The following is a 25688-nucleotide window of genomic DNA, read 5'->3' on the forward strand; positions in this document are numbered from 1 at the left end:
GGATGGGCGGGCCCGTTCGCCCTCAGGTGGTGTAACAGGCGCCGGAGCGAACCAATAGCGCGTGGCGTCTCCCCGCCCCTGCCTTCTGATTGGCCGGTGTCGTGGTAAGGCTCCTGAGGCGCCGGGGAGCCGGACACCACCGCACTTGCCTCGGAGCGCTCCGTTCTTCGTGCTCCTTCCTGGTCGCCTCCGCTCTGCTCGCCGCCGCCGCCGCCATGGCCCAGTGAGTGACCGGCACGCGCAGCCGGGCCCGGGACACTTCCGGGGCTGAGCGTGGGGACGGCGGGGCTCTGCCCGCTTGTCTCCCCGCTCTCCCAGCCCCTCGGGGGTCCCCGCAGTGGGCGGCGCGAGCCCGGCCGCCCCTTCCTTCCCGGGAGCTCGCGGCTGCGACGGGCTGGCGGGCTAGGCAGGCCGCGGTGGGTGGGGGACGGCCCACGCCCCTCCTGAGGGCCAGGCCTGCAGGGGTGACGGCCAGGGGCAGGGCGCTAGGGACTTGGTGTGCCCGGACGCCCATCGGAAAGGAACTTCCAGGCCCGTGGAGCAGCGGGCTGCAGGCTGCAGGGGGCGGGCGGTCCCAGATGCACACGGTCCCGGGTGCACGCCATGCCAGCGCAGACAGGAGGTGCGGGCTCCTTGGCCCGCTAAAAGCGATCGAGTGGCACTAACACCCTTTCCCTATTCTTTTCCCGGCCTTTCAGAGCTGACATTGCACTGATTGGACTGGCCGTCATGGGCCAGAACTTGATTTTGAACATGAATGACCATGGATTTGTGGTAAGTGGTGGGCACGGACGCGTTGCCCTCCCGCGGAGAGCATCGCCTCAACTGATGTCTTTCACAGATCCCAGGGCGGCTGGAGGGTGCTTCTCACTCAGCACGCCCTGCTGTTGCTAAACTCGTGTTTGTGCAAGAAGTGCAGCTCTAGATGCGCTGTCCCTGTAGTTGACGGAAGCGCCTCCTTGGAATGTAAAGCAGTGGGGTCACGACCCCATTGACCACCCTCTATCTCCAAAAGTGATTACATTACGGTTCACAGCAGTGGCGAAATTACAGTCACGAAACAGTTATGAAAACAACAAAAATAGTTTTATTGCTTGGGGGTCACCACAACACGAGGAACTGTATTAAAGGTTGAGAACCACTGAGAGCCAGATCTTAGAGGCTGTCGAACCGGGGCTCACTTGGCTAGGCAGACTGGCCAGATGAAAGTGGGATTTCTTTCTCCTTGTAGACAGAGTCTCGAGGTGTTGCCACAGTGCAGTCTCAGCTTCAGGACTCTTAGCCTGCTGAGTAGCCAGGACTTCAGGAACCTCCTGCCTGTGGGCTCCGAATGCTCTTTCTTAATGGTAACGTGGCTGAGATGCCAGGATTACCAGACAAAAGGCCAGGCAGCAGTGACAAGCTCAACCTGATAAGCAACAAGTTGCCTTGGCCTTTGCTGCTGTGGCCTAACTTTGCAAGGATTGGCTGGCACTTAAGAAACAGAGAAGGCAGACCAGACATTTGGTGGCTCTGCACCCACCACCCGAAGGTCGTGTGTGTCCCAGACCCTCTGAGTGGGCCTTCTGTCCTCCAGGTCTGTACTTTCAATAGGACCGTCTCCAAGGTTGATGACTTCTTGGCCAATGAGGCCAAGGGAACCAAAGTGATTGGTGCGAAGTCCTTGAAGGAGATGGTCTCCACGCTGAAGAAGCCCCGCCGGGTCATACTTCTTGTGAAGGCTGGGCAAGCTGTCGATGACTTCATCCAGAAACTGGTAAGGCCAGCCCTGTTCTCCAGACTCCGCCAGCACCTCAGAGCCTTTGTCTCTTCCCCCCCAACTGTCCTACTTCAGAGATCTTTTTATTTTCAGTTTCCCGATACGAACTTGCACAATAGTAACTCTTTGTATTCTTCTTCTAAAAAGATTTCATGTTCATTTGAATGTTTTGCCTGTGTATGTGACTGCACCACATTCCTGAAGTGCCTGAGGAGGCCAGAGAAGAGTGCCAGGTTCCCTTGGGATTGGAGTTAGTAGGCAATTGCGAACCTACCATGGGGATGCTAGGAATCAAACCCAGGTCCTCTGCAGGAGCAGACAGTGCCCTTAAGCCACCTCTCCAGCCTGGTTTTTTTTCTCAAGACAGGGTTTCTCTGTATTGTTTTGGAGGCTGTCCTGGAACTCACTCTGTAGACCAGGCTGGCCTCAGACTCACAGAGATCCTCCTGCCTCTGCCTCCCGAGTGCTGGGATTAAAGGCGTGTGCCACCAACCAGCTTCTTCCAGTTTTTCTTGGGCTGCTAGGATCAAGCTTGGGTCAACAAGTGCTTTTGCCCACTGAGCCATCTTGCTGGCTCCGTAATGCTATATTCTTGGGTGGTCCTACTTCTGGGACACCAGGGGCATTTGAGTTTGAAGAGTAACAGCATCTGAACAGTAGTCGTCTGTTAATGTCTATCTGATTTGACAGTCTTGTGTTGTCCTGACGTGTGCGGTTGGTTGCATTGCTGTTGTGTTTCTCTGGCTTCAGTGTGTGTACACACAAACACACTGCTGAAACCACATCCTAGATATTTTTGTTTTGTTTTTCTTTATTTTGAGACAGAGCATCGCTGTGTATTTCTATTTCTAGCTGCCCTGGTACTTACTATGAAACAGCCCAGGCTGGCCTTAATCGTGACAGTCCTCCTGTCTCAGTCTACTTAGTGCCTGGATTATAGTCACCATCTAACCACTTATCATGCCTGCCCGGGTTTTCTGGATTATAGTCACCATCTAACCACTTATCATGTCTGCCCGGGTTTTCTGCTTTTGTTTTGGTCCTGAGGAATAGAACCCAAGGCCTTTCACCTTCTGAGCACTCTAAACACTGAGATATATCCCCAGCTCTGGTGTCTTGCAATGTTGATTGTAATGTTTATGAACATTTAGTGCTACTCACTAGTAAACCATAGTGTCCAAAATCGGTTGGTACGCCTATAAAACAACAATTCTCTCTCTTTTTTTTTTTTTTTTTTGGTTTTTACGAGACAGGGTTTCTCTGTATTGTTTTGGAGGCTATCGGTCCAGCCTGGCCTCGAACTCACAGAGATCCGCCTGCCTCTGCCTCCCAAGTGCTGGGGTTAAAGGCATGCGCCACCACTGCCCGGCCAACAATTCTCTTAAATAGTTGTTTTATTTACATCCTTGTACCAATTTATTGGTTTTAAAAATAATATCTTTTTAGAGAAAAATTATGTTTATGAGTGAAGGAGAACAAATAGAAAAAGTTATCTAGATTCTAGAAATAACTGCAATAACCACTGGGAGGGAAAGGCACTGCTTTAGAGGTGATGTTAGAAATAATGTGACTAAGGAAGAGCATTGGTATCAGGTTTGTTTCCAAGAGAGGAGACACTGTAGCCAGTTCGTTGCTGCTTAAATAGGCGGCTGAGGAAGGAAGGATGCTGTAATAAAGGACATACTGAGCTTCCTGTGAGCGTGATACCAGCCTGCCCAACGCTAGCTCCCAAGTAGTGGGTGGAAAGCTGGCTGCTTTTTATTCAACCTAGGAAAGTACTAAAGTGATGTCAAGTGGGGCTTTGGAAGGGGAGACTGAACCATGGAGTAAAACTTGCGGCCAGGCAGTGGCGGCGCACTCCTTTAATCCCAGCACTCGGGAGGCAGAGGCAGGTGGGTCTCTGGAGTGAGGCCATTGCAAATTCCAGGCCCCCCAGGGCTTCACTGTGAGAACCAGTCAAGGAAGGAAGGGGCAAAGCAGAGGGAGAGACAGTATATTGTGGGTGGGTCTGTGCCTCCAACTTGAAGGTACAGTTATAGCCAGAGAGGATCATTGCAGTCTACATAGTAAATGCTTTCCCGTTGTTTATGTGGGATGAGTTCTTGTTTTTAGGGCCCAGGTATGTCTTATTCTGTCTTTGGTTCACCCCAAGTTCGTATTTGATTACAGGTACCATTGTTGGACACTGGTGATATCATCATTGATGGAGGAAATTCTGAGTACCGGGATACGACAGTAAGTGTTCTTCAGTTCAGAGTCTTTCAGGTCTTGAGAACATACTAGAAAGAATTATTAGCATTGAAATGTGACGTAAGAGTGAACTGTCTTATGAGCCTTTGGGGATTGGTACCGGTGGGCTAGGCCTCAGCCCTTTTCTGCTGAGACCCTGACGCACGAGACTCGTAGTGTATGTGATTCGAGCGACGATGGCTTAGATGCAGCAGGCTGAGAGCGGTTTTTGCATAGTCTCCCCCTCCTCTGGTGCATGGCACGCCGCTGTGCAGCAAGGTTGGGAAGCACTGCCCTCACTGAGCAGATGCCGAGGCAAGTCACATGGCCTGAAGTGTGAAGTGTGTAAACCACCCACTGAACTCTACCCCGTAAATCTTGTCCATTAAGATGGGAGTGCATATTCAGGAGTCCCCTTCGGGGATGGTGTAGATATCTCAAAAGTCAGGGCCTCAAACTTGGAATCCTCCTGTGTTTGTAGCTCCCGAGTATTTGACGTATAGGAGTCATTTTTGAAGGTTTGGTACATCTACATTGAATGTATAGACTGTCTCAAATGGTTGGCTGCTCCTAGTTCATTGGGTCATTTAGTAGCAAATATGAGCTCTCTGTGCTGACCCTACCCCTCTTCTCATTCTTAAAAGGAACTTATTTTTGTGAGAAAACCCTAAAATAGTTTCTCTCTCTTTTAGAGAAGATGCAGGGACCTCAAGGCCAAGGGGATCTTGTTTGTGGGGAGTGGAGTCAGTGGTGGTGAGGAAGGGGCTCGGTACGGCCCGTCACTCATGCCAGGAGGGAACAAAGAGGCTTGGTGAGTACCAGCACCACGTGCGTTTCAGCCCGGGCCCAGCCTTGATCTGTGGAGGTGGAGGGCTAGAGCTGGGAGACGCCGGGCGCGTTTCTGCTGTCTAGTCTAGAAACTCTGTCCTTACGTCATGTATGTGCTTGCTTTCCTCTCCTGTGTCCTGTCAGAGACACGTCACGAAGTTTGGAAGCTAGCGGTACCTTAGCCTAGTCCTAAGCACTGACTTTGCAGGTGTCAGGTTTGGGAATCTATACCAAAGAGTTTTTCAGAAGACGCACTTTTCCTTGGTAGAGGTAGACTGTGAGGGGAAGGTCTTCGCGGTCACTGTGAGCTGAGAGGGTGAGGTGACAGAAGGGCTGGTTTCCTCCTGATGAGAGCGTCTCCTTGTGCACTGTGAGAGCCTGGCTTGTCTCTGAACACATGTGCAGTCGTGCGCCGGCTAACACACACCCACATGGGAAGGGGTCTTTGAAGGTGCTCTTGTCTCTGAACGCATGTGCAGTCGTGCGCCGGCTAACACACACCCACATGGGAAGGGGTCTTTGAAGGTGCTCTTGTCTCTGAACGCATGTGCAGTCGTGCGCCGGCTAACACACACCCACATGGGAAGGGGTCTTTGAAGGTGCTCTTGTCTCTGAACGCATGTGCAGTCGTGCGCCGGCTAACACACACCCACATGGGAAGGGGTCTTTGAAGGTGCTCTTGGGCTGCTTGGGTTGGAATCATGGCCTGTTCTGTTAAAGGGTTGGAAGACTCTTCTGGTGCTTTGTGGGGATCGGGATAGCGAGATGCTGGGGATGGAACCCAAGTCTTCGTACGCATTAAATGTGGGCTCTACCACTGAGTCAGTTTCTTGCTCCTCTCGTGGGGCTTCTGTGGTTCTTCTGCCTTTCCCTTCGTGTGACTCCGGGGTTCTGCAGCCTCCGCCCCCAGGCCCACACACAGGGTATGGAAGTGCGCACTTGTCAGCAGTCAGGACCTGGGTTTCTCTGGAAAGTTGAGCACATCCGTTACTCTTAGACCAGCGTCCATGAGCATTGACCTGAATGCTCAGTCTTCTGGTTGGCTGAAGTGTACTTCTCCTTTCCACAGGCCCCACATCAAGACGATCTTCCAAGCCATCGCTGCAAAAGTGGGCACTGGAGAACCCTGCTGTGACTGGGCAAGTTTGGGCTCCCCTTTGACAAAGCACACAGCTGAAGAAAGACCACCTTGCTCCCAGTGGTTAGCTCTGTGCTATAAGCTTTTCAGTCTAAGTCACTGCCCAGCTGGTGCCTGAAGCACATTCCTGTCTGTCTGTTTGTCTGTCCTTGAACCCTCTCCAACCCTTGAGGCCTGGAGGCTAATGTGTTAAAAGCAGCTCCTCAGTCCTACCTGCACCTGCTGAACCATCCGACCACCCTCAACGCTTATGTAGCCCAGGCAGGCCTTGGGCTCTCAATCCCCCCTCTTCAGTCTCCTGAATTACAGACCTGAGCACCACCACACCTAGCTCCTCTTTTTACACCTGTTATTTTATAGGCTCACTTTAGTATTTTAGTAATGTGTATAATTAAGAGTAGGGATAACATAAAGACCCAGTGGGCACAAGAGAAACCTTCCCACCGACCTGCCCACTTTGGTGGCTGCCTTTCCCCAAGTTCAGTCATCCTTTGCTAAGGGTGGTCAGAGGCTGCAGCTTGGGTTCAGGCCGTAAGAATAAATGGTATAGAGACAGGAAGCAGGTGACCCTAGGGTCATGCAATGCTGGAGCAAGAGGAAGGGTGAAGTAAGATGTCCTCAGACTGCACAGTTAAGTGTCCAAACTGAAGGGGTAGGCTGGCGACAGAGAAAGCCTCTGTCCTGTAGAAGATCGCAGCCTGGGTACAGCAGCGACTGCTGTAGACTGTTGTTTGTCGTTCCTGCCATCTGCTCTGTGTGGAGACAGCCGACGTGACTGAAGGGCTGGACTCTGCTGACCTTTTTCTCGCCCCCAGTCCCTTAGAGAGTTCTCAGGACCTGGCTTCCCAGGTGGCTTTTCTAGAGGGCAGACTGTCTTGCTCAGAATAATACAACCGAAAGACCCTCCTTAAAGTCCCCATGATAGACTGATAAATTGCATACATCCTACTAGCTTAGCCAGTGATGGGGCCACGAGAGAATGCATTTCTGAACTTAAAAGGTCAAGGTGATACCTTGATATAAGGGTGTTTTACCCTTAGTAGCTGTTAGGAGCAGTATTGCATTTGTAGGAAAATGCAAGTTATTTGTTTTAACCAGTGATTGCTAGAAATGTGGTAACTTCAGGACCATGGAGACTTTAAATTATGGGGCACAGAGCACTGTTTTTTACAGTGGGAAATGCAGGCTGAAGAGGTTGGGCGTGATGGGAGGTTCCTGTTAAAAGGCACTGTTTCTCGTGTTATTTCTGTATGAGACGGAGCCTTTCTGGAGTCTTCTGAGACGTCTCTTTTGTAGTCTACTGCTCTGAAGGCCACTTGTTGCTTATTGCCCTGACAGGTGGGAGACGAGGGTGCTGGGCACTATGTGAAGATGGTGCATAACGGGATCGAGTATGGCGACATGCAGCTGATCTGCGAGGCTTACCACCTGATGAAGGACGTTCTGGGCATGCAGCACCAGGAGATGGCCAAGGTGAGTCCCGGGCACTGTCTCCGCCTGGGTAATCACTGCTCAGATGAGGGAGAACACGCTACTGACAATTAGTACTTCCTCCTTCCTGTTTGCCTGGCTGTCTGGTGGCCTGCATGGACTCAGCCTAATGTAAGGGAAGCTATGGTAATGGCGTCATAAAGTGTGATAGCTGCCTATGAAGCAGTAATCTCTGTCAGTAGTTAGTGATCCATGCTTTGTCACACAGTGTGTGTCACCTCATCTACGTCCCTCCCCATGGAACCAAGGCCTGGCCCTAGGCATGGCAGGAAGTTCTCTGTCACGGAGCCCATCCCAGTTCTTATTCCCTGTCTTCCTCCTACCTTTGCTCCATAAGGGAGCTGAGTAGCCGTCTGTTGATCAAGTGGGAATTAGAGCTCTGAAACTTAATCAAAATAGTGCATCCCAGGGGCTGAAGATAGCTCAACCGCTGAGAGCACTTAGTACTCTTGCAGAAGACCGGGTGGGGTTCTGTTCCCAGGACCCATGTGGAGGCTCACAGTCATCCATAACTCCTGTTCAGGGCGTCTGATGTGTTCTCCTCACCTCTGTGGGCCTTGTATACAGGTGGTGCATATGAATACACAGGAAAAGCACCCAAACACATAAGAAATATGTTAACAATAAAAAATCTTTTAAAAATTCAAATTCATCCCAGTGGGGAAGCACAAGCATTTTCCCAACATTTTACTATGAAAATATTCAAACCCTGAAGAAGCTCACTGTCTACACATGTGTGCACTCCACCTGGATCCTACCATTACACTGCATTCCCCGTACTGTTTCATCCTGCATGGAGACATTCCAGAGGAGCCTGTAGGAAACAGGGCCTTTTCCCCAATGTAGCACCATTAGATAAACATTTAATTACAAACATAGGCAAGCGTGGTTTTTGTTTGTTTGTTTTTCCGAGACAGGGTTTCTCTGTATTGTTTTGGAGGCTGTCCTGGAACTCGCTCTGTAGACCAGGCCGGCCTTGAACTCACAGAGATCCGCCTGCCTATACCTGCTGAGTGCTTGGATTAAAGGCGTGCACCACCATCGCCCAGCAAATACATAAATCTAAAACTAAAAATAAAAAAAGAAACTTTTGTTCTTTGACACTTTTATACACATATACAGTGTACCTTGATCATACTCACCCCTGCCTTCCCATTCTACTCCCCTTCCAACACCCTTCACCTCCATGATGCCCCCCTCCTCCCCATGTTCTCGTGTTCTCTCTCTCTCTCTCTCCCTCCCATATATATTTATTTATTCATTCATTCTGACCTACTGCTGCCTGCTGGAGTACTGGCTGATTTTGCCAACTTTGTGGGTCTTGCACAGGTGAAAAGTGAATTAAGTTCGTGAGTGTAGCAGCCATTCTAGGCTGGTGTCCTGAACTAAGAGTAGAAAAGTTGATCTGAGCCAGAAGGCAAGCAAGCACGTCTGCATTCGGCTCACTCTGCCCTTAGCTGTGTCTGTGATGTGACCAGCTCTTCAAGCTCCTAGTACCATGGCGTTCCCATACCGAGTCAAAGGTGTGTGTGTGAGAGAGAGACAGGACCTCATGGACTGTCGCTGAGTTTTACCTCCAGTCCTGACCCTCATTTATCCTGGCAGCTCCTTGTCTCACTGGCTTGGCCTTGTTCATTCTAAAACATTTAACTTAGTTTTCATTATTTTTGTGTTTGTTTCCATAGTAATATAGTCCTACCACAGAAGTGAGTGCTTTCCTGTATGAAGATGCTGTTCTAAGTGTAAGACCGTGAAGGGCTGGTATAACTCAGAGGCTGTGTGTAGCCTATCAAGCGGAAGGTGCTTGCTACGTATGAGAGCATGTAACAGTCTTAGCCTCAGGAGCTTGAAGACAAACAGTAATAGTGACTATAGAGTTTAAAATTAATAATCCTTATTGTAGACAAAAGCAAGCTGGGAATAGTAGGCAGGATTTTGTTTTTAGATTTTAGATTTATCTTTATGTGCATTGGTGTTTTGCTTTGTTTTGTTTGCATGTATGTCTGTGTGAGTGGGCCCAGGTCCCCTGGAATGGGGGTCACAGACAGTTGTGAGCTGCCATGTAGGTGCTGGGAACCAAACCTGGGTCCTCCAGAAAAACAGCCAGTGCTTTCAACCACTGAGCCATCTCTCCAGCCCTAACAACAGGTTTTATTTTACTTCCTATTGTTACTTTTGTGGTACAGGGATGGAACTCGGGGCCTCATACTCACTAAGCTTGTGTTCCACCACTGAGCCACACTCAGTCCAAGAGATGGACTCAATAGGGCAAGAAGGTGACAACGCGCATAGACCCGATTGAAATGAGCTTGGCTCCAAGGAGAGGGCAGTTCCAGTGGTGAGAAACTAAAGTACCAGACAGACACTGCCTGACCTGGCGAGTGTGACTCAGTGGGCAGGAGTAGGAGTCCACAGGCCGCCAGGAGGAGCACCTGCTGGCCCCATGTGCTCATCAGTGAGGGCACCAGCTACAGGGCAGGGATACGGCTGACGAGCCAGCGTGCCCAGAGAACCCACCCCGCTTTTTCTTCTGTGTGCAGGCATTTGAGGAATGGAACAAGACAGAGCTGGACTCGTTCCTGATTGAGATCACTGCTAATATCCTCAAGTTCCGGGACACTGATGGCCAAGAGCTGTTACCGAAGATCCGGGACAGCGCTGGGCAGAAGGGCACCGGGAAGTGGACCGCCGTCTCCGCGCTGGAGTATGGCATGCCCGTCACCCTCATCGGTAATGTTGCACCTCTCACCTGTGCCTTGGGTCCCACTGCTCTCTGGTCCTGGTGTCCTTCTGGAAGTCTACGCCGGACGGGTGTTGGAGACAGTCTTTGGCCCTGCCCTGCTGTCACCGCCCCTTTCCTCTTTCTACACATGGGACACTGTCTTCTTGTGGGCTCTGAGGTAAATGAAGTGGCTACTGCCCTTTCTGTGCGGTTTTAACTTTGAGATATTCTAACACCTGGCTCAAGCCAATCCATAACCTAAGACGACCTTTGTCCAGTTGGTTCTTGAGACAGTCTTGATAAGTAGCCCAGGTTAGCCTTGGATATACTTCTTGCCTTAGCCTGCTGAGTGCCAGGGACGCAGGCGTGCCTGGCGTTTTTGACTTGTTTGTTGTAATGGATACAGTAACAAAGGTTCACAGACTAACACATTTTGTTTGTATATTCAACATTTATTAATATTTTACAGGTTCTGTCCACAGATACTAGAAAAATAGGGTATAACCTAGGTTCCTCCTTCAGAAGAAAACCACTATCCATGTCACTATTAATGGACTACACATCCAACTCAAAGATAGAAGGCTGGGTTATGTGGCTCAGTTGGTAGAATGCTTGGCCAGCTCTGGGCTTGATCCTTGGCACTGCAGAAAACCAAACCCAGGGAACAAGAGAATAGGAAACAAAAACCTGGTGGTGGGTTGGTTTCTTGTTGTTGTTTTGAGACAGAGTCTCAATGTGTCCCTGTAGCCCTAGCAGGCCTGGAACTCATGGAGATCTGCCTGTCTCTGCCTCTTGAGTGCAAAAACTGCTTCTTTAAGAATAAAATTAAAAGCCTGGGGGTGGTGGTGGTGCACACCTTTAGTCCCAGTAGATGGATCTCTGTGAGTTCCAGGACAGCTAGGGCTACACAGAGAAATACTGTCTTGAAATACAAACAAGCAGCAGGGTGTTGGTGGCGCACACCTTTAGTCCCAGCACTCGGGAGGCAGAGGCAGGTGGATTTCTGTGAGTTCGAGGCCAGCCTGGTCCACAAGAGCAAGTTCCAGGACAGCCTCCAAAACAATACAGAGAAACCCTATTTTGAAAGAAAAAAAAAAAAAGAAGAAAGAAAGAAATACTAATAAACAAACAAAACGGGACAAATAAAAGGAGCTGGGAACTGGTAAGGTTGCTCAGCAGATGAAGGCTGTTGCCACCAAGCCTGATGACCTGAGTTCAAACCCTGAGACCCACATGGTAAAAGGAGAGAACCAACTCCTGCAGTTGTCCTCTGATCTCCACATGAATGCCATAGTATTCACATGTCTGCATACACGCATGCACACACAGAGAGAGGAAGGGAGAGAGAGGATGTAATTAATGTAATAAAAAAGGATAAAATAAAAGACAGGCAAAGTCTGCTGCTGTAGCTGTAGTTACTTAGGAAACTATGACAGGAAAATCACTTGAGCCTAGAACCTTGGACATGAGTATATATGGTGTGTATATGTATTCGTTTGTGTGTGTGTGTGTGTGTGTGTGTGTGTGTGTGTGCGCGCGCGCGTGCGCAGGCATGTGGACATTCCCATACATACAGATGTGGAAGCCACAGGTCAGCGTCAGCTGTCTCCCTCAATTACCCTATTTACTTATTTATTTTTGAGACAAGAGTCTCTTCGTTGAACCTGGACCTCACTAATTGACTAGAATAGCTGGCCAGCTAGCTACGGGAACCACTGGTCTCTGACACTCCTGGGCTGTGGTCATAGTTACATGTGGTCACGTCTTGGTTACTTTACACAGGTGTTGGGGACTTTGTATGACAAGCGCTCTACCAACCCTGTCTTTTTTCTTAAGGGATACGGTGCCCCTCTGCCAAGATTGGAAAAAGCGAGCCAGGTGCTGGCGGAGTCTTTGCTCCTGATGGAATGGTTCTTCTGTAATAACTGGGGCACTTTTCTGTTTACTTTTCCAGATACGATGTCTCTCTCTCCTTTCCCCTCCTTTATTTTCTGATTAGTCATGCGTCATCCTGTGTTAGACATTTGGGGCAGGCCAGGCCAGGGGTTTGCTTGTGTGTGTGACTCCTGCACAGGGAGGAAGTTGGCTGCTCATTGGTCAACGCAGTGGTGCTATGTGCAGGGAGCGTCTGCCCACCACTGACAGACTACATGTAACAGTGTTACTGTGCTCAGTAGCAGAGCCGGGTTCCCTCCCACTGAGCTGGGTGGATGTGCTTCTTTCCTCCCTAATGAGTAAGAGGACAGTCTCCGCCCAGCTCACTGTATGACCGGGAGGGTTTGCCACACTTGCTGTTGCACAATTGTCAAGTCATGCTGCAGGGAAGGAAAGGGGTTGGGTAAGTAAGGGTAAGAAGACATCTCCTTTTCACCTTGTTCTCAAGTTGTGGCTGGTACCCTTTCCCCAAAACTGAAGTGCAGTGTTGTTAGTCCCAGAGATTCGGCCCATTTTATTTAAAGGGAAAGGAAATTCATTCATCCTAAATAAATTGGGCAAGTAGCCTGCCACAATGGTGGATTATGAGAGTATTAAACGTCTTAATGTGCTGTACTGAGGGACATTGTGAAACCAGTGGTTATGGGTATTAAAAACAGCCTTTCGGGTGGAGAGCTGGCTCTGCAGTTAAGAGCATGACCTCCCTTCCAGTGATTGGCTTCCCAGCACCTACCTCAGGTTGATCACAGCCCCCTGTAATGCCAGCGCTTCAGTGCCAGGAACATCTGACTCCTGGCTCTGAGGGCATTTGCACTCGTGTGTACAGACGTGCACGCACGCACACACGTGCACACACACAGTTAGAAATAAATCTTACAGAAATAAAAGAACTAATCCTGGGGGCTAGTGAGATAGCCTAGCTATTAAGAGCACTTGCTGGCTGGCTGGCTGGACTCGGGAGGCAGAGGCAGGCGGATCTCTGTGAGTTCCAGGCCAGGCTGGACTGACAGCCTCAAAAACAATACAGAGAAACCCTGTCTCGTAAAACCAAAAAAAAAAAAAGCACTTGCTGCTCTTACAGAGGATCTGGTTTAGTTCCCAGCACCCACATGGTTATCAGTGGTGGTCTGTAAGGGTCTGTAACTCCAATTCCAACGGATCTGATGCCCCCTCTGGCCTCTGAGGCCACTGCATGCAGGTAGTGCATAGACACATGAAGGCAGAACCCCCATTCACATAGAGCTAGGCATAGTGGTAGTGAATTCAAGGCCAGCATGTTCTACAGAGTGAGCTCCAGAACAGCCAGCCAGGAGTAAGTAGACAGACCCTGTTTCAAATAAACGTACACACTAAAAATAATAAGCTTTTTTTTGGGGGGGGTTCAAGACAGGGTTTCACTGTGTAACAACCTTGGCTGTCCTGGAACTCATTCTATAGACCAGGCTGGCCCTGACCTCATAGATCCGTCTGCCTTTTCCTCCCAATTGCTGGGATTAAAGGTGTCACCACCTGGTCATGAATCTTTGGGGTGCACAGTCACCAGCAGTGGTGGCACACACTTTTACTCCTAGCATTTGGGAGGCAGAGAGGGGCAGGAGGCCCAGGGAATCAGGGCTATCCTCCCCCATGCAGTAAGTGAGGTAGCTTGTACTGTATGAAATTCCATCGCACAACAAAATTAATTTCTTCTAAATAGAAACTGAAGTTTTACTCTTGAGTTAATATTGAGGGATTATATATAGTCATGCCTTGCCTCTGAATTTTGGGTTGGTCTTTGTGGTTGGATGCATTTGTGTTGCGAGGCTAACTTGGAGTTTTAGTTGTGGAATGAACTGTTCATAGTTCCTAACCCAGGTTAAATTTGGGAGCTAAGGTCAAAGCGCCCAGCTCTTGGTGGCGGCTGGATCTCTCTCCCCTGCTCTGCCTGTCCACACCCCTGTCCTCAGGTTTCAGGTATTAGTCCTGGGGACTTCTGACTGGCACCTGACCTACGCCTGTGCACACCCCTTTCCTTTGGTCTCGGCTGTTATCTCTGACGGACTGTCTCTTCCCTGTGCAGGAGAAGCTGTCTTTGCTCGGTGCTTGTCCTCTCTGAAAGAGGAGCGAGTTCAGGCCAGCAAAATGCTGAAGGGTCCTCAGAAAGCCCAGCTGGCCAACAGTAAGGAGGCATTCCTGGAGGACATTCGAAAGGTGGGCAGCCCCCAACCTTGGGCTTTGCTGGTCCAGGGAGAGCTTGGATAAAGAGACCCCTGCCATGTTCGCATTTCTAGCCTTTCCTGGCACTGTCGCCCTCTGGGGTCTCTGGGGCGAGAGTGAAGCTGGGAGGGGAGTGTGGCTGCCCCACTAGCTGCAGCTCTGAAGTCTGTGTCGCTTTCCAGGCCCTCTATGCTTCCAAGATCATCTCCTACGCGCAAGGCTTTATGCTGCTCAGACAGGCAGCCACTGAGTTTGGCTGGACCCTCAATTATGGTGCCATTGCCCTCATGTGGAGAGGGGGCTGCATCATCAGAAGGTGAGTGACAGGTGACCCCATGCAGCTGGCACAGGGCCGGACAGGGCTTGCATTTCCCTGTCACCGAATACTGGCAGCAGTGTGGGCTGCATTGTCACAGCTCCGTTTTGTCTCATGCAGCCCCGCTTCAGTATAGGAGTCCACATCTTAAAACAGTTGTAGTTCAGAGCTGGAGAGATGGCTCAGAGGTTAAGAGCACTGACTGCTCTTCCAGAGGTCCTGAGTTTAATTCCCAGCAACCATATGGTGGCTCACAACCATCTGTAATGAGATCTGGTGCCCTCTTCTGGCGTGCAGGCATACATGGAGGCAGGATGTTATATTCATAATAAATAAATAAATCTTTAAAAAAAAATAAAATGTGTAGAACACTTGCTAGGCCCTGGGCTCTCCTCCCAGCACACCAAATAAAGGTTCTGAACATTTGGAGACTGTTTCCTTAGAGATATTTCCTAGGCAGTACAGTGAACCTGCTTTATGTAACGTTTACTTCATAGTGACTTAAAACATTCAGGGTTTCTGTAGGTAATTTAAAACAGCTTTCATTTATTTCTCGGGGAGACACTCTAGGTGCCACGTGCATGTGGGGGTCAGCAGAACCTTTGGGAATTCTGCCAAGCCCTGAGTGTAACTACCCCAATCTTCCATCTGGGACTGGGAACTCACAGGATAAGTTCAGGGCCCCCTGGACCTACAGTGAGTCTGACTTCAACCAAAACCCCGTTCATCCCTGACCTCCACCAGCCCCACTTTAGTTGGGGGATCTCCCACAGTTAATGTCAGTTTGGAACCAGTGTTCACTAGTCTCTTCAAAGTCTTATTCCCCCCACCGCCAGCCTGCAGTTACCCTGGTGAAAGGCGTAGGTCCCTCTGAGGAAGGGCTGGAGCAAGGCTGTTCCTTCATTCAAGAGGCTCTGGTCTGAAATTGTTTCGTGAGCTGAGATTCCATCTGGCTAGGATCCAGTGTGGCCTTTTTTCACTGTTTGAGAATCTTCTGCTTCTTTCTATCCATCCCTGGAAACACCACCAATTGGCCAGTATCAAAGGGCCACAAGAGCCATGCCACCATAAAATGTACCACACTGCCGTACAGGTCGGCTGTTGTGGGCACGCTTGCTGCCCATCACCATACCTACACTCCCCTCCAGTACTTTCCTTCTACTTGTGGTACCTGGGGGTCCTTCGGGTAGTAGGCCCTTATCCGCTGAGCCGTGTCACTGGCCCATTAAACACTAGGCTTTCCTAGGAAGGATTTGAGCACCCACGAATGTTGGTGAACCCACCCCTGTCCACACTTGAGGGACACTCAGTTTCTCCAACTGCAAGTAGCTCTGTGGGAAGTATCCTGGCGCCGGACTTGTCTCCTGGGGCCTACTCCAGGTTTTGCTTGATAGGGGGTCTCACATTGCCCAGGCTGGCCTTGAACTATTGATTCTTCAGTCTCCACCTCACTCTCTGTACTTTAAAAGGAAGTATTATTTTTAAAATAATTCTTATGGCAGTTAAGAGCGCTGGCAGTTCTTCCAGAGGATCCAGGCTCAGCACCCACGCAGTGGCTCACAATCCGATCCCAAGGGTATAATGCCCCCTTCTGGCCTCCCTGGGCACTACATGCACCTGGTGCACTGACATGCATGCAAGCAGAACCCCACCCCCGCCCGCCCAGGGTGGTACACATGTGCCACAGCTGTGTGTGAGGTCAGGAGACGCGTTTGTGGGGATTCGTTTTCTTTCCACCGTGTGGGGCCAGGAATGAATTCATTTGGTCAGACTTGATGGCCAACACCTTTACCTGCTGAGTCATCTCATGGCTCGTTCCTCTGCCAGCTCTGGGGTGAGAACTGTGACTTTGCTCCTCTAGAGGATGCCTTGACGTAGTATTTCCAGACCTTCAGCCTGCTGCTCTTCTAAGATTGGTTTCTTGCAAACTGTTTCAGCGTGTTCCTGGGAAAAATTAAAGATGCGTTTGAGCGAAACCCAGAACTTCAGAACCTGCTGCTCGATGACTTCTTTAAGTCAGCAATTGACAATTGCCAGGTGCGTAGCTGGCAGTGGGTGGTGCTGGGCTCTGGGTTTCATTTAGCAGCGTTGGTGCCTGTGGTGTCTCCTGTGGGGACTCCTGTGGGGTCTCCTGTGGTGTCTCCTGTGGGGACTCCTGTGGGGTCTCCTGTGGGGACTCCTGTGGGGTCTCCTGTGGTGTCTCCTGTGGGGACTCCTGTGGGGTCTCCTGTGGTGTCTCCTGTGGGGACTCCTGTGGGGTCTCCTGTGGGTCTCCTGTGGTGTCTCCTGTAATGTCTCCTGTGGGGACTCCTGTGGGGACTCCTGTGGGGTCTCCTGTGGGGACTCCTGTGGGGTCTCCTGTGGGGACTCCTGCAGACTGGAGCTCAGTGCCTCTGGGCACACCCAGCCACTGACCTTGTGCTGTCTGTGCTCAGGACTCCTGGCGGCGGGTGGTCAGCACTGGGGTGCAAGCCGGCATCCCCATGCCTTGCTTCACCACTGCCCTCTCCTTCTATGACGGGTACAGACATGAGGTGCTGCCAGCCAACCTCATCCAGGTAAGCCTGAACTTGGCGGGTTCCTGAGGGTTGGGTGCCTCCGTATCTCCCTAACCAACCAACTGCGTTCCTTTCCTAGGCTCAGCGGGATTACTTTGGGGCTCACACCTATGAACTCTTAGCCAAACCAGGAGAGTTTATCCATACCAACTGGACAGGCCACGGTGGCAGTGTGTCATCCTCTTCATACAACGCCTAGTAGGACTGTGGCTTCGCCCTCCCTCCCCCCAACAGGACAGTCCCCGTGGTACGAGGCACTCCTCTTTGTCCTAGTTCCTGCCCAGATCTTTTAGCCAAGTGTCGGCTGTGATTGCTGAAGAAGTTGCCATGCGCCCCGCCTCAACCTTCTACACTGCCCAGGACCTTGTCTTGTGTGGCTCTGCGTGACCGCTCCCTGACTGAGCTGTGCCATGTGGGTCAGACAGGCTGCAGCTCTTGGCACACAGAGGGCACGGGTGTGTGGGATTGTACCACCTGGACCGTGGACCGTGCGTGTGGGCTCTGTTGTCCTCCACTCAGTGAAAGCGTAGATAGTTGCACTCCTCTACACTGGCTTCTGGGCGCACCTGGACCTTCCAGCTGCCTTTCCATTGGCAGGAAGGTCTGCACTGAGTTCACTATAGGGATTGATTTGTTTCCCTTAGCCTTATTCATTTTGACTCTGGCTTATCTTTTCTTTCTTTTTAAGAGCTCCAAACAACACAGGACACATTAAATTGTGGGTCATGGAGGGAGTAGGTGGGCGGGGAATCTCGTGTCATTTCTTACTGGGCACAGCAGGTGCCTGGTTATTCATGTCACACCCACCTGATCACACACTTGGAATAAACTTTTTAGACTGGCTTGGTCCTCTGTGTGTTCTCTCCTGTACCAAATCTGTCTAGTCCCGCCCTGGTCTGCCATGGGATTTTTAGTGCCCTCGGTCTGTTCCTGAACCAGGCTTTTTTTTTTGGGGGGGGGGTTACAAGACAGGGTTTCTCTGTATTGTTTTGGAGACTGTCGGTCCAGCCTGGCCTCGAACTCACAGAGATCCACCTGCCTCTGCCTCCCGAGTGCTGGAATTAAAGGCGTGCGCCACCACCGCCCAGCAGGCTTTTTTTTTATCATATATTTTTTTAAAGATTTATCTATTATGCATACAGTGTTCTGTCTGCATGTATGTCCACATGCCAGAAGAGGGCACCAGATCTCATTACAGATGGTTGTGGGCCACCATGTGGTTGCTGGGAATTGAACTCAGGACCTCTGGAAGAGCAGCCAGTGCTCTTTAACTCTGAGCCATCTCTCCAGCCCTTAATAATATTTTTTTAATTTAAATTAGAAACAATCTTAGCCAGGTGTTGGTGGCGCACACCTTTAGTCCCAGCACTTGGGAGGCAGAGGCAGGCGGATCTCTGTGACTTCGAGGCCAGCCTGGTCTACAGAGTGAGTTCCAGGACAGCCTCCAAAACAATACAGAGGAAACCCTGTCTCGATAAACAAAAAAACAATCTTATTTTACATATCAATCCCAGTTCCCTCTCTCTCCCATCCCCCTCTGTCCCACCCCCTATCCACTCACCAGGGGGAGAGAGGCTTTCCATGGGGGATCATCAAATCTGTCCCATCATTGGGGGAGGGCTTAGGCTGAGCAAGTACCCCATGGGGGAATGGGCCTGACCCAGGCTTTTCATTTGTCTTGTTCACTGATAGAGTTACCTGGCCTGGGGCCATCAGACTGAGTTAGGCCAACAGTGAACTCTGCTCCATGCTGATTTTTCTGGCCGAAGTTTGAGTCAGTCCCAAGAGGGGCCCGAGAGCAGAGCAGACAACGCCTGTTTGGACAGCTGGTATGTCTCATCTGTCTCCGGCTGCAGGAGCAGCAGAGCTGATGTGGGAAAGCTGGCTTTCATCAAAGCCTCCTGGAGTACAGGGCGCATTCCTACACCGACTCTTCCTCGATGTGAGAGGCCAGGCCCTCCCGCCCCTCCCGCCCCCACATGCAGACTCAGGACTGAAAGGCACTCCTTAGAGAGGCAGATGGACGTTTGGAGAATAGGGGGACTCTGAGGAGAAACCATGGAGATGCTGGGGGTGGAAACAAATGGCGGAGAGACAGGAAACTTCCTGGTTCACCCTTGAGAAACTGGAAGGTAGGATGGGGTCTCTAACCAGCCCATTCCTACTAGCTGTGTAACTGGGGCGTCATTTCCTGCCCATGGCCTGCTTTTTCCGTGTCAGACAGTCTCCAGTGAGCAGCAGCAGCTGCCGGGTGGAATGTGGCCGTACTGGTGGGGAGTTCACTTTGTACAGGTGTTCAGGTCTCTGGCCAGTGTCCTGCCAGCGTGATGTCCCGCTGGAGAGAATCAGAAAGTGCTGGTTGGGGGTGGAGCTCTCATTCTGCATTTCCAACCAGCTCTCGGTGTCCTTGCTTCTGGGCATGCGTGCGTGCGTGCACAAACCCACACAAAAGGAACCAAAGAAGCAAAACTGCCCCTGGACTAGTGTTCCATCTCACCAAGGCCGCGTAGTTAAGAGTCAGCTGTCCTGCCGGCCTCCCCCCCGCACCCTGGTACCTCGCAGTGCTCACATGCCTGTGGAGGGCCCTTGTTTCGACAGCTCTCTGTGATCCAAGGCTCACCCAACTCAGCTAGGGGGGCTGGCCGGTGAACCCCCAGGGATTCATCTGCCTCTGCCTCCCTCCCTAGCCTGAGATTTCAAGCACATGCCTGGTGCCTGATGGTCTTTGCTTTTTCCGTGGGTTCTAATCCCGCCCCATTGCTTAGTGGCTATGGTTACAACACTCCCTTAGCATGAGTGAAGCCATGTGCTCAAGCCAAGCCCAGCACCACTGAAGGAAGCAGCACAGGATGGCTCAGCCTGGCCACCAGAGTTCGGTCTCTGACCTCTGACTACCACACTCGTGCCGTAGTGTGCATCGTGGGCTGGGCATCGTGATGTGTCTAACTCTGGCGCTAGGGAGCTGGAGGATGGAGAATTTAAGGCCAGCCTATACATTCCAAGACCCCTCACCTTCTTCCAGGTAAATAGAGTACTAGCCCACCATGCACAAGGCCAGGGGCCACTGCAATACAAGCCAGAGAAGAAGGGGAGGGGGAAGAGAGAGGAAGAGGGAAACGTTCTGTTATTTATCCTTGGGATTTTTTTTTTTTTTTTTGGTTTTTACAAGACAGGGTTTCTCTGTATTGTTTTCGAGGCTGTCAGTCCAGCCCAGCCTCGAACTCACAGAGATCCACCTGCCTCTGCCTCCCGAGTGCTGGGATTAAAGGAGTGCACCACCGCCGCCCAGCTGGGATTTTTTTTTTTTTTTTTGCAGCCTTTCTATGTAGCTCAGGCTAACTTAGAACTCTTGACCCTTCTGCCTCAGCTTCGTAAGTGCTGGGGTGACAAGCAGGTACTAACAGGCTGAGCTATTTTGTCATTTGTGTGACACAGTATCCTTCCTGTGTTCCAGGCTGGCCTTACATTTACTCTGTAGCTGAGGATGGCTTTGAATTTTTTTATCTTCCTACCTTCAGTTCTAAGTGTTGGGTTACAGACATATGGCCCATGCCGGATTTACAGAAGCTCTTTGACTGTTAGGAGTCTGTGTTAACTGCTGGGATTTACAGAAGCTCTTTGACTGTTAGGAGTCTGCGTTAACTGTCGCCCACTCAGAAGCAGCTTCTCTGACCAAGGCTGAGAGCAGCACAACCCATGGGAGCTCACATAAACCCTTAGAAGACAGTCGACAGCATGTTTATGTAGTGAAACAACAGAGGTAGGTTCCCCAGCGCCTGTGTCCTCCAAGGCTTTTCTTTTTAAAATCGCATTTACAGTACCAGCTTTATCCTGCTAAGGCTTTGCCTTCCTATGCGGGTTTTTGGTTTTTTTTTAAAGAATGCTTTACTCTGGAGCCGGGCGTTGGTGGCGCACGCCTTTAGTCCCAGCACTCGGGAGGCAGAGGCAGGCGGATCTCTGTGAGTTCGAGGCCAGCCTGGTCTACAAGAGCTAGTTCCAGGACAGCCTCCAAAGCCACAGAGAAACCCTGTCTCGAAAAACCAAAAAAAAAAAAAAAAAAAAAAAAAAAAAATGTTTTACTCTGTAGCTTGTCTGGAACTCTCTATATAATATAAACCAGGCAGGCCTTGAACTTGCAGAAATCTACCAGTCCCTGCCTCCTAAATGCTGAGATTAAAAGGTGTGTGTGAAGCCCAGAGGATCCAATGCCCTATTCTAGCCTTGAAGGGCACCAGGCACACAGACAGAACATATACATACATACAGGTAAAACACCCCTACACACAAAAGAAAAGTAAATCTAAAAAAATTTTTTTGAGAGTTTAAGATCACCCTGAGCTATATAGCCAGTTTGAGGTGCATTCGACAACCCTGTCTCAAAACACAGGACCAGAACTCTCTGTCACGAGCACACATCCTGCAGTCTTCAGAAAATGCCACCAGCCACACACACCTTCTAGAGAGGAAGTTTTGCTATGTGGCAGAGATGGGAAATCTGTACCTTGCATGGGGTTTCCTGAGGGCCTATAAGCGGCCCATACGTAAGACAGTGTGTGTCCGTCCTAAATGTTTCACAAGTTAACTTACTCCTCTGCTGGTCTCAGCCATGTTATCATCTCAAACTGCCCGGTGAATCCCAAGAGGTTAAGTTGTTCGACCAATGGAGCAGGAACTTGAGCCCTAGCCCCGTGACTCCAAGGTCCAGCCAGCGAAACTGTCTTACCTGTCCTTATGTATGAACCAGACCCCATTCTCTCGGCCTCTGTCACATTAACTGCACACCTACTGTGTGCCAGTTCCGCCGTGGCGAGAGGAAGAAGCCGCAAACCCTGAGGGGTTTGTTAGTCATTACTGGAGACTGCTTTCCAAACCGTGCTCTACAGTTCAGTTTAGGGAAAGCCAATGAGAGATGCTGCTGAACTGATTTACTTGTGGTGTCCTGTGCATGCGCGCCTTACTTGTGCTGAGGAAGATGGGAAGTGACCACAGGGCGTGAGTGGGGACACCAGGGCTCAGCCGTTCAGGATCCAGTCTGGCCTCCACCGCTTGCAAGCAGTTCAGCCCCGGGAAGAACTCTTTTGTGCTTGTAGCTATTTCTGCTTGTGAACCGGTGCTCACGCCCGGGTGGATGAGAGAAAATGACCACCTATGGGCTGGGGCTGGACAAGGCCCCACACAGTGCTAACTGTGGTCTTACAGCCAGGCAGCACTGACCTTGGCCACAGTGGAGCAATGGTGACATCTAGTGGCCCACACAGGCTCCAGCACCATCATGTGCACGTTGTTTCAAAGTAGACCACCACCCTGCAATAAGCTGCCTCAGACCTAGCCCGTTCTTAGACTCTCAGAGTCCACAGGCCACCACGGTGATGTTCATTAGCCCTGGGAAGGGGCTGCTTCAGCACGAGACAGCATGCGGGGAGCAAAGAGTGGGGACTGACAGAAGTAAGTGTTTCCATAGTTTTCTTTCTTCGTTTTCGAGCTGTTCTGGAACTCTGGAACTCGTTCTGTAGACCAGCGGGCCTGCCTCCGCCGCCTCCACGTGCTGAGATTAAAGGTGTGGACCACTGCACCCAGCTCTTTCTGAGACAGTTTTGCTCAGTAACCCAAACTGGCCTTGACCTCGCTGTCCTGCTGCCTCAGCCTAGGATGCTCACCACCTTCCTGGCTAACGTGGTGGTTTTTCACACAGGGAGGCTGCTGTGGGACTGGGGAAGTGAGGCTGATTAAGGCCTCCAGCGGCTTAAAGGAGAGGGATAATCCAAACTCAAGGATTTGTGGTCTTATTGCTGCGACGAACGAATCTTCCTCTAGATGGAGACAGACACTTCTCTCCTCCCTCAGGCTTAACCAGTGGGACAGACACCCCAGGAAAGCGAGTGTATGCTTTTCCTTTCCAGGACTCCTGTCCTGTAGTGCCATCCCCACAGCTGCCATGGGGTCTGTGGTCAGTCCCCGGTCCTCACTCGGAACTGCTCCTTCTTTCTCTTTCTGGCACTGCCCAGGACCTCCCTGGTGCTTCAGGGTTCCCTACGCTTCCCCAGCGCTCCCCCTGTAGCTGATGAACCAGCCTGCCTCCATCTCAGGCTTGAAAGCTGTCTTCTACTAAAGACAGACTAGGTCGTTTCTGTTTATGAGTAAACCGGCTTCTCCAGGATTGGGTTAGGCCCCACCTGTGACTTGTCCCAGGAATGGCAGCCGTATCTTTGCTTCGAAAAGTTGTTATAACCGCTTTGCAACCCTGCCTTTGTCTCAAAAGATTGCTTTGTGGTGGCGCACGCCTTTAATCCCAGCACTCGGGAGGCAGAGGCAGGCGGATCTCTGTGAGTTCGAGGCCACCCTGGTCTACATGAGCGAGTTCCAGGACAGCCTCCAAAACAATACAGAGAAACCCTGTCTCGAAAAACAAAACAAGATTGTTTTGGCTACCTTGTTTGGATCACCTCACAACCATGTTTTTGTTTCAGGAGGTTGTTATGACTGACTAGCTTGTTAGGCTTATGATCTGCTCCCGTAACCCTGCCTATTTTGTCTGCGAACTCCTCCATTTGGAAACTGCCTGCCCTGAGCTATGAAAACCTCGTCTTCCTCACACCCAGTGCTGATCCCTTGAAGCCCGCTGATTGATTGATTGATTAATTGATTTTTGGTTTTTCGAGACAGGGTTTCTCTGGATTGTTTTGGAGGCTGTCCTGGAACTAGCTCTTATAGACCAGGCTAGCCTTGAACTCACAGAGATCTGCCTGCCTCTGTTGATTTATTTTTATTTTATGTGCATGCGCGTTTTGCCTGCATGCATGTTTGTACACTGTGTGCGCATCTAGTGCCGTTGGAAGTCAGAGGAGGGTGTTGAATCTTAAAACAGACGTGAAGCACCAAGTGGATCCTGCAGACCAAGCCCAGGCCCCGTAAGAGCAGCGGTGTCCAGGGTTACCGATTGCTGAGCCGTCTCACTACCCATCTCAACACAGGGAGACTCCCTGCCTTGTCCCCGGCAATGCGGACCCTCCTCTCCACACGGGTAGCGTTTGGGCAATAGTCTCAGTCTGGTTCTGGGTCACTGCAGTTGGAGGAAGGACTACAAACACCACACCCGTGGCAAAGTACCCCGAGGTTGCATGTGTGCAGAGTTCGCCATAGAAAGCACTGCATTTCATAGCGAACATTAGGTAGCGCTCGTGTGTAGTTAGCGCTCGTGTATAGTTAGTGCTCGTGTGTACGGTGTGTGCGAGTGTGAGCCCACCGTGGAGGTCAGAGGACGACTCTTTGGAGTCAGTTCTTCTTTCCTGTGGGCTCTGGGGATCAAACTTGGGGCCCCTGGCTTCCAGGGACAAGTGCTGCTACCCACGAGCCATCTTCTGGCCCGTGTTTTATCGTTTGTTAATTGTGGTGTTGTCAAATGTTTTCGCTCTTTTGGGGGCCACCACCCAGCTCCCAGATAAACCACACACGGAGGCCTTTCCTTTCTTATGAGTGCCCGGCCTTAGCTTGCTTGTTCCCAGCCTGCTTTTCTTTTTCTTTTTTTTTTTTTTGGTTTGGTTTTTCGAGACAGGGTTTCTCTATCGCTTTGGAGGCTGTCCTGGAACTCGCTTGGTAGTCCAGGCTGGTCTCGAACTCACAGAGATCCGCCTGCCTCTGCCTCCCAAGTGCTGGGATTAAAGGCGTGCGCCACCAACGCCCAGCTTCCAGCCTGCTTTTCTTAAATTAACCCGAGTACCTTCTTTCTGCCTCTGGGAGCTTTCCTTTTATTTCTGTGTATCTTACTCCATGTCTGGCTGGGTGGCTGACCTCCAAAGTCCTCCTCCTTCCTTTCTCATTCCTTCCTTTCCTCCCAGATTTCTCCTCCTATTCTCTCTGCCTTGACCTGGGCCGTTCAGCTCTTTATTAGATCAAGCAGGTGTTTTAGACAGGCAAAGTAACACAGCTTCACAGAGTTAAGCAAATGCAGCATAAACAAAAGTAACACACCTTAAAATCATATTCTACCACATTGTGGGCAATACACGCTTGGGTTTTTTGTTTTGTTTTTTTAGTTTGAGACAGGGCCTCACTATGTAGCCCTGGCTGGTCTTGAACTCACAGAGCAAGTGCTGAGATTAAAGAGGTCACCACCATACCCAGCACATACATAGTCGTTTTAATTTGGGGAGGGGGGTGAGACCGGGTTTCTCTGTGTGTAGCCCCTAGCTGTCCTGGAACTCGCGCTGTAGACCAAGATGTCCTCGAACTCACAGAGATCCGCCTGCCTCTGCCTCCCGAATGCTGGGATTAAAGGCGTGCACGCCACCAACGCCTGGCTCTTTTTAAAAATGGTATTATTTACGTACGTGCATGCGTGTATGCCCATGGAGACCACCTCTAGGGGGATTACAGGTGCTTTGTGAGCCACCTGATGTGGGTGCTGGAGTCGCGGTGGGGCAGCAGGTGCTCTCAGTCACTGCTAACCACTGGGCTATCTCCCGCACGTTCCAACAGATGGTCAGGAAGTGCGGCACAGGGTGCTGGGGTCACACCCA

At 50.8% G+C, this 25688-nt stretch overlaps 1 protein-coding gene across 1 annotated transcript; it reads left to right on the plus strand.

Annotated features, from left to right (window-relative positions):
* The first annotated feature begins 66 nt into the window (after nucleotides 1-66).
* Nucleotides 67-18015, plus strand: Pgd (phosphogluconate dehydrogenase). Its single transcript, XM_005079307.4, has 13 exons — nucleotides 67-223; nucleotides 699-774; nucleotides 1577-1756; nucleotides 3929-3994; nucleotides 4681-4799; nucleotides 5886-5955; nucleotides 7293-7427; nucleotides 9986-10175; nucleotides 14162-14292; nucleotides 14481-14614; nucleotides 16552-16651; nucleotides 17050-17172; nucleotides 17252-18015. Exons 1-13 carry the CDS (start codon nucleotides 216-218, stop codon nucleotides 17369-17371), a joined length of 1452 nt encoding a protein of 483 aa, XP_005079364.1. The 5' UTR covers nucleotides 67-215; the 3' UTR covers nucleotides 17372-18015.
* The last annotated feature ends 7673 nt before the right edge of the window (nucleotides 18016-25688 follow it).

The sequence above is a fragment of the Mesocricetus auratus genome, unplaced genomic scaffold, assembly GCF_017639785.1.
Source record: "Mesocricetus auratus isolate SY011 unplaced genomic scaffold, BCM_Maur_2.0 Super-Scaffold_100042, whole genome shotgun sequence".
Lineage (NCBI taxonomy): Eukaryota > Metazoa > Chordata > Mammalia > Rodentia > Cricetidae > Mesocricetus > Mesocricetus auratus.